The 14,285-nt window shown below is 37.3% G+C and overlaps 1 protein-coding gene across 4 annotated transcripts in view; it reads left to right on the top strand.

Annotated features, from left to right (window-relative positions):
• COL9A1 (collagen type IX alpha 1 chain) overlaps positions 1 to 14,285 on the top strand; it is a 175,929-nt gene that overhangs the window by 87,042 nt on the left and 74,602 nt on the right. For 2 of the 4 annotated variants that reach the window (XM_015449246.3, XM_045391093.3), the window contains exons 1-5: positions 1,064 to 1,238; positions 2,079 to 2,152; positions 3,676 to 3,753; positions 3,890 to 4,022; positions 9,563 to 9,959. In XM_015449246.3, the coding sequence (XP_015304732.3) occupies positions 1,225 to 1,238; positions 2,079 to 2,152; positions 3,676 to 3,753; positions 3,890 to 4,022; positions 9,563 to 9,959 (696 nt within the window). In that variant the 5' untranslated portion in view covers positions 1,064 to 1,224. Of the gene's footprint in view, positions 1 to 1,063; positions 1,239 to 2,078; positions 2,153 to 3,675; positions 3,754 to 3,889; positions 4,023 to 9,562; positions 9,960 to 14,285 lie in introns of those variants that run through there. The other 2 variants (XM_065543867.2, XM_065543869.2) reach the window with 2 other exon arrangements.

The raw sequence follows: 14,285 nt of genomic DNA on the forward strand, positions 1-14,285 counted from the left end.
CCCATGTCCCTCAAGACAACGCCAGAGGTGGGCCATGCTGAGTGGGTGGGAAGGTGGGTGATGTGGGGGCTCTTGGGAATTCTCTTGAGATGTTCAGGTTCTGGAGAGAGGGCATGGTATGTGTGATAGCAATGCTGATAACACGTACCTCTCTAGGTTTGTGCTCCTTGTAACTTGCTCTCACCTTGTTAACGGAGGATAATATGTTGCTTCTTTCCAGATACAGTGTCCTCTGCTCAACTCTGGTAATCTCAGAGTTTAAGAAGAAACAACAACTAGGGGGCTTAATATTACATTTTATCAGGATTACCAGCCTGAGGTAGAGAGAGAGAATGCATATTTAGTAATAGGCATGGCACTTTGAAAAAGTTACTTCATTTTCTGGTTCCTCAACTTTCTTATTTGGAGAATAAGGGTAACTTCAGCCTTACTTTATAATGTTGTTGTGAGAATTAAGTGGCATTAGGCCTTAAGCATTTTCAACAGAGGGAGGCACATAATGAAGTGTTAGCTATGAGGACGATGACAAATAATGATTGTTGGGTGTTAGACCCTCTGCCTTTGAGACCTCATTTAATTCTCAAAACCATTGTTTTAATGTAAGTATTTTCAATCTGTTTTACAATTAAGGCATCTAGTTACAGAAAGGTGAACTAACTCTCTCAAGGACACACAACTAGTAAGCTTCAGAATAAACAGGGATTGAAACCTAGTTTGATTGGGCACTCCGCCTCCCCGTGGGCACATTTTTACTGGAACCCCAGCCCTCTGAAAGCTTCCACTGTATTCCTATAGCAGTTCTGAAAGCTGCCATTGTACTCCTATAGCAGATCTAAGAGCATCTACTGTGTTCCTATAGCACCTTGCCTGGATCTTTCTGGTGAATTTCTCCACATCCTGATTTTATTTTTTTCTTTTCAACAAACTTTCCCCTGTAAATCCCTCCTTCAGTGTAACCTTGTTAGCTTTGAGGACACACCCCTAGGCCTGGGCTTACAGCACTGCTTCTCTCCACCCCTTCCCTTTGCCTCAGTTTAAAGCGTCACGAGATTCCTCTGGTTCTCTCCCTTTGCTTTTAGCCCTCACCGGGGCAGGAGGGACCAAGGCTGGGCCCAGAACTCATAGTCCTAGGGTGACAGTGAAGGGGTAGGGAGGGGACAGTGACTCCCTTCCAACCCCTTCTTCATAGGGACTGTTGGCAAACAAAGAAAATCAACTGGGAAAATGAAGACTTGCTGGTAAGACAATAACCCTGGAAAGAGTGGTGGGGAGACGGGGCTGGGGGTCCTCAGAACCAAAGGGTCTGTATTTTTGCAGCAGTGGTAGGATGAGAGTAGGTGAGCCGCAAGGTGAGAGACAGAAAGAGAGACTGATGAGAGAGTAAGACAAGAAGGCAAGCGTGAGAAACCAAAGAGAGACACAAAAAAAGAGAGACAGAGGAAGGGAGAGAAAGTGATAGTCACAGAAAAGGAGAGAAAGGAAATCAAAGATGAAAGAAACCAGAGACAAAGAAATAGGTACCAAAACAGTGAGATAGGTAAATATCGAGAAAGTGAGATCAACAAAACAACAGGGACAGTGGGGGCTGGAAACATGAGTTCCTTACATCTCTCAGTAGGGTTTCAAAGTAAAAATGAAGGCCAGGCGCGGTGGCTTACGCCTATAATCCCAGCACTTTGGGAGGCCGAGGTGGGCGAATCACGAGGTCAGGAGTTCAAGAGCAGACTGACCACAATGGTGAAACCCTGTCTCTATTAAAAATAGAAAAAGTAGATGGGCGTGGTGGCACATGCCTGTAATCCCAGTTATTCAGGAGGTTGAAGCAGGAGAATCGGTTGAACCCGGGAGTTGGAGGTTGCAGTGAGCCAAGATCGTGCCATGGCACTCCAGTGTGGGCGACAGAGTGAGACTCCGTCTCAAAAAAAAAAAAAAAAGAAAAAGAAAAAGAAAAGAAAAAAATAAACTATACTGGGATTTGATCACCTTATATTAATTAGGTTTACCAGGTTTGAAAATATGGAAGTAGTTCCCATCTGCAGGGACTCCTGTTTGAGTCACTTTTCTTCTCTCTTCTTCAGGAAAATTCCAGTTTTCTTCTTTGTGTGCAGTTTCCTGGAGCCCTGGGCATCTGCAGCTGTCAAGCGTCGCCCCAGTAAGGGCCATAGTTCCTAGACTTTCAAAGATTACTTATTCCCAGAAATGATCAGATAGGGTTGTGGCTGACTGAAGACTGAGTGAGGCATCCATGGTCCTTCACACCCTCACTCTTCAATCCACCTTTGGGGCATGGGGATACCCTACTGGCTGGTTTTCCATGGTCAATGCTGGGTATGGAAAGTAAGTCCTGCCAGTAATCACAGTTGGCAGGAAGGCTAATCTGTGTGCTGCAGTGCCTAGTGCAGTGCCTAGGACAGATGGTGACTGGTAAATGTTGGGTGAATACATGGATGAATAAATAAATAGATTGATGGATGAATGGACCTCAACAATTTGGGGTGAGGACAGTATAAGGAGCATGTTTGATGTACCATGATGGTTAGGCCCATGCTTTTTGCATTTTTATTTTTATTTTTTTGAGATAAAGTCTCACTCTGTCACCTAGGCTGGAATGCAGTGACATGATCTCGGCTCACTGCAACCTCTGCCTCCCAGGTTCAAGTGATTCTTCTACCTCAGCCTCCCTAGTAGCTGGGACTGCAGGCATGTGCCACCATGCCTGGCTAATTTTTTATATTTTTAGTAGAGACGGGCTTTCACCATGTTGGTCAGGCTGGTCTTGAACTTCGGACCTCAGGTGATCCGCCTGCCTCAGCCTCCCAAAGTGCTAGGATTACAGGCGTGAGCCATGGCACCAGGCCCATGCTTTGCAAGTGAATAATACTTTTTCTGAAGTCTAGAGCGTCTCTGTTGTCAGATGAATCTTAGCAAGGCACTGGGGTTGGATATTTCCAAGAAGCCTTCCGTGGTGGTGAAAAACTCTCTTCCCTTGACCTTCCATTTGTGTAAGGAGAACACAATTTCCGTTCTATGATTTCTTATCAAATTGAGGATTTAATCCTTCTCATGATTATTTTCTTCTTCTTTTTACTCTTCCCAGTTCTAAGATGTTAGGAGTAATTTAGTAGGGACCTTTATTTGATCTCTTAGAATGAATTTATGAAATCAAATGCATCCTCTATATTTTATTTAGGATTAGTGAATCTCAAGACTTCCCCAGGCCCCTATATCTGACAAAGATTCCTAAGAACTCTACTCTCCAGAAGCCCCTCTGAACTGGACCAAGATTGGCTCTGGAATCTCATTGGAATCCTAAAATTTGTGGTGTTTAAGGAATATTTTCTAGCCCGAACTACCAGAAATTTTCCAAACAGACTTCTGACCCTGTGCCATTCAGGACACCATTCACCTTTGGTTTCAAAAGGAACAAATGCCTAACCTCTCCAAAACGAACATTTTCCAGCACAGATTATTAGAGAAACTTTGTGCCTTGCATCCACTCCTTCTAGGATGAGTTGCAGGTGGATGGATTATAATCATAGATGCATGGAGGTAAAGCCAAACATGCTACCTCTAAGCAAGCTGGTATAATATTGAATTTTAAATAGTTATTATTATTGATGCATCCTGAAATCTTTAGAGTGGATGAAGTAGAATGACATGCTATCTCTTTTGCAGGATTCCCTGCCAATTCCAATTCTAATGGTGAAAATGAACTCTGTCCTAAGATCAGGATTGGCCAAGATGACTTACCAGGTGAGTAGCAATGTAGCCTATTGAAAATGCAGGCTTTCTATAAACCTGATATATATATTTTTTATTTGGGAAAGTTGCGGAAAGGAATAAAACCAATCTCATTTTAGACTTTTCATTTTGTATTCCCATTCTGTAGGGTTTGATCTGATCTCTCAGTTCCAGGTAGATAAAGCAGCAACTAGAAGAGCTATCCAGAGAGTAGTGGGATCAGCTACATTGCAGGTGGCTTACAAGTTGGGAAATAATGTAGACTTCAGGATTCCAACTAGGTAATCTATCAAAAATATTTTAATCTAATTATCTGACTCAAATGCATTAAAATGGATAGCTATCCAATGTTAGGGTTTTCTTATGATCAATGTTTCTTGGATTATAATTGTATTTAAAGATGAAGAAATTTATTTACCTGCCTGTCTTCAGTGCCTGAATACTGCATTTCATGTTTTCAGTATGTAATTTACTTTCCATTCCAGGAAAAAGCATCACTGAGACTATTATACATTGATTCAGGACATGTTCTTATTACCTTGCTTTCTGTTTTTCTATAATTTGTCTGGTTTTGACTGAAAGGACCCTCTGTGAAAAGTGCCAGAGGGTAAGCATAAATTTAACCAGGAGCCACAGAGTGGTTAGAAGACTCACAATGGTGCTGTTCAAGTGTCCTGGTGCTGAAATAGAGCCACACGTCCACTGCTTGGCTCCTGGCAGACATCAAACCAAAGCAAAACTAAAATAATTATAATAGAAACAATGATAGTAATACTAACAACATCAAATCCTGCACTTCACTGATTTCTTTCTCTGGAACTAAGCCTTTTGCTCTTTATTTGTAACTAAGGTACTTTAGTGTATGTGTTGAGTCCTGTCATCATTGTGAATGAATCTCAGCAATTTAGTTTTGATATCACCTAAATACCTTATTTATGATTATGATAATTATTATATGCTTTAGCACAATGTAAAAAAGTTAGAATTAAGATTCCTTTAGTAGATAAATAAGACAATTAGGACTTCGATAGAAATTAAGGTGTAAAGGTAAATAATGATTAATTAGATCAATAAAATAATATAGAAACTCAATGTATATAGAAACTCAATGTATATAAAAAAATTTTGAACAAATTAGAACAATCTGATGTAATAGTACCAGATTACAGCTAGAAATTCATGTTTTGAACATACTATATATTATTGTATAATACAATAATAGTACATTATATGAACTCTTTCTATAAATTTACTAATTAACAATAATCTCATTCTCATCACAATCCTGTGATATAGGGGCATTATTAACCTTTTTTTTCTTAAATCAGGGATCCCCAAAAGTTTAATTTACTTGCATAAGGTGAGTGGGTTGGAACGTGCTGGAAAGACTGAATCCCAGGCAGAATGGTTGCAAAGGTTGTACTTCTAACCACTACTCCATACTGACTCTGGAAAACCATTCACATCTGGAAAGATTAAGGACGTGATAACAGTGACACTCACTGTTTTTTTTCCTCATAATTTCTTTTCATGTATGGAAGTGCCAGTTGTGTTGCTAAATAAGCTTTAAAAATTCAGTTTTTTCTTTCTCAAATAATTAAGCAAAACATGAGGTCCTCAGTGCTGACCTGATTTTCTCTTCTAAGATTTGAGGTACTGTCATTAAATCTTAAGTTCAGAGATTGATCAATGTGCTGCCACGTGGCTTCCTTACCTCCTGCTCAACTTCGTTGTTGCTTTTCTCGAAATGCCTAGAGCTATCACTAAATAGTGTACCCAGGCTATATCTAATGCCTCACATTTGCTACCCTTGACTCCCTGCTCCCATAAAGACTGAAAACTCTTGTTTTACTGTCAAGCCTTATTACAAGATAAGGAAAGAAGGAGGAAGAAATTAGGAAAAGAAAGTAGAGAATAAAAAGAGAAGGAGGAAAGTTAGAGGACTGAGACATGTGGAATTCCAAGTAAAGTTTATTCTTGGGAAAGTACTTAGACTATCTTTACTTCAGTTCCCTCAATTTAAAATTAGGAATAATAACTATGTCATAAGGTTGCTATGCAGAGTAGGTGTTCATAACTGGAGAGTGCTTGAAGAACCCAGTCCACGCTGGTATTGGGTAAGTGTTTATTATTAGTGGTGAAGAGCACTAGACGGAGAGAATGCATGCATATGAAAGTCTTTTCTCCTTAGAGGATCCTTTCTTTACAATCTGCCCTCCAAGTCCTGCTAATTCAAAAGCCAGGTGACAAGGAGACTAGGGATGGGAATTGCTCTCGGCCATGCAGGGTATAGACAATGTTGGTATAAAGGGACTTTCTGTGCTGGAGAACATAGGCTCCCAGACAGTGAAAGAAACTATTAGCAGGATCTTTGTAGGAGGAAAATATTACGGTATATGGAACTGATGGGAAAGAGTCACAATTTATCCTTATTTATCTTTTCTATTTTTTGAAAGACTTAAGAGACACATACTTTTTTTTTTGCTGCTTTTTATTCCTTATTTTAGGCATAATAGTTTTACACTCTCAACTCCCACTAACAAACGTGTTATCTTTATTTTCCTTAAAAACACAGTCTTGGATTAAGGTCACAAATAAATGTTTCAAGGTCCAAAGACTATTTAATCTTTCATTCAAACCCTTATGATTCTTCATTTAAGGTACTCTTTGAAGGCTGTAATATAATGAAATAAATCATTTATAGGTACAGCTTATTTTAAATTATGCATGCTGTCAAGTTTACTTACTGATGTGCATAGCATGTTTGCAAGAACAGAATTTCAGGTATTCCAAGGAAAGACAATGGGACTGACTGTTCCATAAATTAAACTTGTGAGACTTTTAAGTGGTCTTAGGTATACACAAATACATATATGTTTTATTAGTATAAATACCAAAATGAATTTTCTCTTCTTACCATATTGGCATACTATACTAGCCTAGTTTAAAAGATCAAAGATCAATAACAAGATAATCTAGATTATTTCTACACATATTCACACACATATATTATCTTCATATATATGGAGAGAAAGAGACAGATACCATTAGTTTAACAACGTAGCTATAAAAATGAGGTATTCATTTAGCCATCTCAAACCTACCCTCCATCATTTTAAATTAATTATTTTCTTTTTTTAGTTTTTGGCATTACATACACCAAGTCAGAGATATATTAAGACATTATGTCCTTTCATACCTTTAACATAATCTCTTCATTGAGTGGGAAAGATTGAATGAAACACAAATTGGGAGAACTCCCTCAGTTAACCCCAGGATGTATTTTCACAAGAGTCACCTGAACACATTACTGGGACTTCCAGAATTGAAACAAAATAGATTTTTTAAGGGAACTGATTCTATTCTACAGTTTTGTTCGGTATATCTATAGACAGATGTATAGATAACACAGATTAGGTTATTTTTGAAGCCTGGAAAAATAATGCTTAAGGAAGAGAAGAAGAAGCATTAGATTTTATTGTCCTTTTAAAAAACCTCATGCTTCAACAATAACTATCTTGGACAAAAATAAGAAAATAAATTATTTAAGCATCTGGTTAAATCCCAATCATTAATTAAAAATAATAATCAAAATAATCTATTTATAATTTAAATAGACACTTGCCCAATTTCACAATTGAGTGAAACTTGAAAACTATCTCCCAGCTCCAAATTTATTGAGGTAAGTTAGGTAAGATGTACAAACTTCCATAAGGTTTTATAATTATACAATACTCAGTGCATTTTTTGTGAATAGTGAATCTTAGCTTCTTTTCTAGAGGTTATTCTGGAATAGATATAATTCTGAAAAATATAAAGTCAAAGAAAATGTGACAAACTGATAGATAAACAGGAAATATATTAAAAACAAATATCTGGAGTGATGTAGTAGACAGTTTCATATGGGGAAAAAAAGTCAGTAAATGGTTCTCGTATAATTTTTTCTTTAGCTCCGTATTGCATATTTTAAAATGTACACTTGATGGTTATAAAACATAGGCAGTAACTGAAAACTTTGCAATATGAATAATACACATCACCAGTGAAAAAAATGTGTATGGATAAAATAATTCATCCCGCACCCTAAATACAAACCAGTCATATTACAAAGTAATGGTTAAAAAAATACTTTTATGATGAAAGAGTATTCAGATGAAAAGTTTAACCTTTTTGTTATCTTTAGAAAACTAACAAAGCAATAAAATTTGTTGAGATAGATGACCCATTTTATTGAAGGCTTATAAAAATACTTGCATAGAAAGAAGTTGAAGATTTGTTTATGTTGTTATAAGACATAATAAAGTTTTATAATTAAAATCATAGTAAAGATAGAAGATCTTAGCAAATTAAAGAGGGCTACATAACAAGAATTTGACTTGAAGGAAGGTTATTTGGGATTCTGGGTCCTGGTCCATAACTGTTCTCAAAAATATAAAATTTTTATTGTTTAGCACAGAAAATTCATTAGCATTTAGTTTGCCTAACATTTCTTCCTTGCTTACGTATTTTTCTATGCTTAGAAGGGGAAATGTAAAAAGACATAATGTTTAAGTCCTTGAAAGACGATGCTTACATTTAACATGCTGATTTTTACAGTTCAGTCTTCAGCTTTTAGCAGCTTGGCTTCAGCAGAAGAATATCCAGGTAGCTGGTGCAGGTCCAGACCACAGTCTCTGTATAGGGTAGAGATACCTCAGGGATACTACTGGTTTTATTCTGCCATTTAAAGCAGGAAAGGAGTTAGCAATGATACAGACTTTGTTGGCAGATTAAGGAACAACTGGGCCGGATGCAGTGGCTCAGACCTGTAATCCCAGCACTTTGGGAGGCTGAGGCAGGCAGATCACCTGAGGTCAAGAGTTTGAGACCAGCCTGACCAACATGGTGAGACCCCATCTCTACTAAAAATACAAAAAATAAGCCAGGCATGGTGGTGGGCACCTGTAATCCTAACTAGTTGGGAGGCGGAGGCAGGAGAATTGCTTGAACTTGGAAGGTGGAGGTTGCAGTGAGCTCAGATGGCGCCATTGCACTCCAGCCTGGGCAACAAAGTGAGACTCCATCTAAAAAAAAAAAAAAAAAAAAAAAAAAAAAAAAAAAAAAAGCAACAATTGAGTTGCAGTAGAGAAGTAAGAATTGGTCACTTTTCCCTTGTCACACATCCAGTGTGACAAACTGCTACTTTAACATCATAATTTGAACTCCCTAAAAAAAGACAAACATGCTCAGTGTGAAGATGCTCCTGAAGTCCTCAGTTACTGATTCTCAAAATACTTATATGGGTCTGGGATATAATTGTGGAGTGAAAATCCAAGCAATTATGGAAATAACAAATAATCTTAACATGTTACTTTAAAATAAAAAAAATTAGAAGCTGCTAGCTGCTTTAATTAAATCGTTTCATAAGCTAGTACTGCTGATTTACATTCCTAATGATCTCCTCTCTCACTTGTGGATGAAATGTTGCCAAGAACTTTGCAAGAATGTATTTTTTGGCTGAGATGAAATTGCTGAACAGTAGCTCTTTGGGTAGTATAAATAGTAATATTGTTGGGATTATGTGGCATTGGGAACCTTCCTTAGCCATGAGGGAGAGTGTTTTTAAAATGTGTATTTTAAGATGGACTATGAATGCACACGAACGATTGAACTTCTGTAAAGGTCTTTATGAACAGTCATGAAAGAACAAACGGTACATAGTTTTTTACACTGCAGCCTTTCGGTAGGTCTGGCATCTGAAATAGCCTCAAAAGGGAATATGGTAAATACATATGGGTACAGGAAACAAGATTCATATTTACTATTTAAAAATTTTACTCAGGAATTTATATCCCAGTGGACTGCCTGAAGAATACTCCTTCTTGACGACGTTTCGAATGACTGGAAGCACACTCAAAAAGAACTGGAACATTTGGCAGATTCAGGATTCCTCTGGGAAGGAACAAGTTGGCATAAAGATTAATGGCCAAACACAATCTGTTGCATTTTCATACAAGGGACTGGATGGAAGTCTCCAAACGGCAGCCTTTTCGAATTTGCCCTCCTTGTTTGATTCCCAGTGGCATAAGATCATGATTGGCGTGGAGAGGAGTAGTGCTACTCTTTTTGTTGACTGCAACAGGATTGAATCTTTACCTATAAAGCCAAGAGGCCCAATTGACACCGATGGCTTTGCTGTGCTGGGAAAACTTGCAGATAATCCTCAAGTTTCTGTTCCAGTAAGTATAAAACCACACACTATGGCACATTAAAGCAAAACTAGATTGGTAAAAATGAATATCTCAAGCATCTTTGATAATCAGCTGAGTGTAGCCTGTTCTGGATGGAATTTGGAATCAGAGGAATTTAGGTAGATAGCTTCTGGTCTTGAGGAGCTTAAAGCTGGAAAGTGTTACATGCCCATCTAGCACACCCAGAGTCTTTCTGAGGCAACTTAGAAAGAAAGCCATACTAATGTGGCACATATTGTGTACACATAACTAATGAGAATCTTCAAAGTAAGGTTGAGGTGGGTGACAGATTCAGTTAGTCAAGAATCCTATGCTTCTTGGAAGCAATGAACTTTGAAATGAAAGGATTTGGATTGGCAAAAAGGGAGGAGAAAGTACATTCTAGCTGAGGGAAACACCATTAAGGGAAAAAGAGAATAAGTAGACCACATTCAAAGGCCTAGGGACTCACTGATTTGGATGATATGTATATATGAAAAAGTGTGTGTGTGTGTGTGTGTGTGTGAGAGAGAGAGAGAGAGAGAGAGAGGGAGAGAGAGAGGAGGGTGAGATACTATCTTCAGAGTGGTGAGAGATGAGGGTAGAAAGCCATAAGATGTCTGGTCAACAAGAATTAAAGTTATATAGATGCATGATACGGATTTATTTAGAAGTAGGTCTTGCATGATGTGTGGTAGAAGTGAAGGATTTTAGAGCTCTGTTCATGATTTTGCTGCAGAGATCCCCAGATATTAATGTAAGGAATTATATGTTGACACAATAATTGTGCCAACTAGTACCAGATAGTTCTATCATTTTGAATTGTTATACTTTAACTGAGCAATGCTTTAAAAGGATGTTTTATAATATTATGATAGGAATTTAGAAAATGCATCTTAGAGGACAAGTGTTCTTTTGAAGGAAACAAAGGAATTTAGAGCTCAATACATAAACCATTGATGCCAACCTCTCTTTCTCTCATACTAGCTTGGAGCTGTTAAATTCTAGTCACAAAACCCGTATCATGGAGTGTAGCAGGGTGATACAATGATTTCAAATTGTTTCTGTGCACGTCTCCAAAGAATAAAAGGTTATCAGGGTTATCAGTAATGGAATTGTTCAAATAACTTGTTTTCAAGGGAAGAATTGTGATTAGTGTGAAGGGTAGTGTGAAATTTCTATATTCTGTGATGGACAGGAAGCAATTTGTAACTGCCATATTACTTCTCTGACTTGTAGACTCTTGAGAAAGTATTTCTTCATTTAATGAGTTATCACACCTCAAGTGGCTGGGTGAGAAACCCGATTGGACTACTGTTGTGCCATCTTGAAATTCTGGGCAGCAAGATCTTTGCAATGACACTGGAAAGGTTCTCAGACAATACTGAATTTCTGCAAGTAGCTATTCATTTCCGGGCCATGGGTGAAGGGGAAGATACTTTAGGTTACCTCCTCACTATTACAAACATCAATCAAGTATTTTAAACATTTATTTATTTATTCATGGGATTAAAAAAACTTAAGTCTTTATAACACTAAATTCCGTGAGCTAAGATGCTATTAAATTGTCTTATTGCCAGAGCAGTAAACTGAAGTTTTACTATTACTTCATTATCCTATAGCCTTGCCAATAATGTCAGAGCTGATTGTAGATTTTTCTGCCAACTCTATTCGCTCATCACAATGGAGACAAGTTAGTACCAATTACTTTCTATTTTATTCTACCACATGCAGGAGTGCAACCAGAAACCTCGCAGCTGGCTTTACATTGTGCTTCTGGTCCACCAAGAAGCTTTTCTAAATCAGTATACCATAGCCAATGTTAAAAAATATTTGAAGTAGGCATGTACAAGTATCTTCCTTCAGACTGAATTCTGACTCCCTTATCAGGAAACACAAAAAAGACTTGAGCCTAACAGCCCATTAACATTCCATACTGGCTGATGATGGTGGAAGTGTGACAGTGACAATGGCAGCTAAACTGGATCAAGGTTATAAGCCAAAACAATCCTGTCCACATTTAACAACTGGAAGTGACAATGTGAAGCTCAAACTTCTCACCAAAATGTATTTCTCAAACTTCATTTTATATAAGATAAGGAATTAGAACACTATGTAAGAAAAGCCAACTTACACTTTTTTAAAACATCATCTTAATATGCTTAATATACCAATTCAAGTTTTCGAAATGCTTTTATTCCCATTAACTTATTTGATTCTTGCAACAATCTTGTAAGATAGAAAGTACAGATAGCATTATCTCCATTTCTCAGCTGAGGAAGTGAACTCACACAGATCTATTAACTTGTAAGAAATAGTGTTAGGCACAACATTTCTAATCTACCTTATCTTCTGCTATGCCAACTAGCTTTCCTTTGGGATAAAGAAAAATGCATGCAACCACATGTTTTTCCTTATAAAGAATCTCATTATTCTTACTTTGAAAGGCATTTGTGATTTGCCTTTAGAATTTACTTTGCAGGAAAAACCAAATAAATTTTTTAAAAGTGGGAAGTTTGTACAGTATGAAACATGTCCTCAGACATTAATCCAACTTGCTTATTTACCTAGTAAACTTTCATTGAATGTGTAAATATTGGGTATACAAAGAGAAATAAATCACAGACTTTTTCTTCAGTCTATTGAGAATAAGGAGTTGAGACAAGTAAAGGATCATCACAATATAGCATGATAAGTACCATGATAGTGGCTAGTGCTGCGTGCCAAGAAACACACAGAAAAAATATCTCCTCACTCAGATAAGAGCAGGGAGGCATGACAGTGGGGGCCAGGGATGTTTCTTAAGGGATTTGATGTCTGAAAGGAGTCCTGGTGGTGAAAACATCATCCAGGAGAAGACAAGGTACAATGCTCCAGACAGACGGGCACTCGTTTGGAAATTCCCACGTGTATCAGTTCTTCCATTTTCAAGCTTTGTTAGTGTTCCCATATTCTTTATTTTTCAAAACTGAAGGTAGTCAAACACTCATAGAAGCCCACAGACAAAGCCTGTGTGTCCATGAGTTGTCCTTAGCCCCTTGTTTTAATTTTATGGCCTATTTTCTTAGACTTCTCACCAATTTGGTTGAAATCTGAAGCTGCTGACAGTTGCTGAAGATGAACAATGACTACCTGTCCCTTGGAGGACTTAGAGAGTGATGGATAGTGGTATGTACATATTCTGAGAGGTAGAAGAACTGTACTGATAGGTCACCATTCTCTCAATTTGGAGATGCAAATATTCAATATTACTGTGTTAGAAATTTTAAATTAAAATGAAATAGCACAAAAATACCATAAAAACAATAAGAAAAAGTGTAGTTTTACATTTTCCTTTATGGAATTGAATTCATTCTAATCTTTGACACTCTACATTAATTGAGGAATTTTTGCAGAGTCAACCCTTGCTTTTCTTTAGTAAATAAATCAAAAGCAAAATATTCCTTCTAAAGGGATTATCAGATGTCAAAAAGTAGCCCAAGGAACTTCATAATAAAAAATGCAATTGAAAACAACATTTGATAGATCACTGATGCTAAAAGAGTCACTTATATGGTACTTGTTTGCTATTTTCCACCTGCCTATCCTATCTTTTGTCCCCTTCTTTTGTAAGTTGAAAAAGAAAGCCAATTTCAAAAGGTTTTCATAAGCTTGTGATATAGCTGTTCACGTGGTCTACATCTCAAACATCTTCTCATCATTCATGGTTATTTAGTGGGCTCGGAGCATTTTATATTTTTTCCCAATGCACTGCTGTAATACATTGTTAGTTTGATTTTAAAACAATAAATCCCATATATTTTATTCTCCTTTGTGCCAATATTTTAGGATGGTGCCATTTATCCCACTGCAAAGCTTGGTTTCCTGGCAGTCTACCATAAAAACATGTTATTTTATGACAGGTTCTTTATTTTTTGTTGTCAGCATGATAGCCTAGGAGAATTATTTGGTACAGCTCTATTAGAAAACAAAGTTGGCCTTTCTCCCTTTTCAGAGATATATGCTGGGAGTCTGGGCTTGTTTGAGGGAGGATAAAAGTTTATGTGGCTTAACAAACATATGGCTCAAACCATTTTTTTTTACCTGTGCATATTCCAAAGAAGCCAACATGGAACGTGATTAATCGGACAGACTTACTGCTTTAAAAAGTATATTATCAAATGCATGGCTCTGTGTTTATTTTCACTAGATTCAGAGGAGAGCTGGCAAAACTGTTGTTGGAAAAGCTATATATACTTTTCTCCATCCACAGAATTGAATCACACTAACTACCACATGTAAAAACAATATAAGTTTCATGAATTATAACATGGGAAAAATAAATTGTGAGGTTGT

The sequence above is a fragment of the Macaca fascicularis genome, chromosome 4 (genome assembly GCF_037993035.2).
Source record: "Macaca fascicularis isolate 582-1 chromosome 4, T2T-MFA8v1.1".
Classification (NCBI taxonomy): Eukaryota; Metazoa; Chordata; class Mammalia; order Primates; family Cercopithecidae; genus Macaca; species Macaca fascicularis.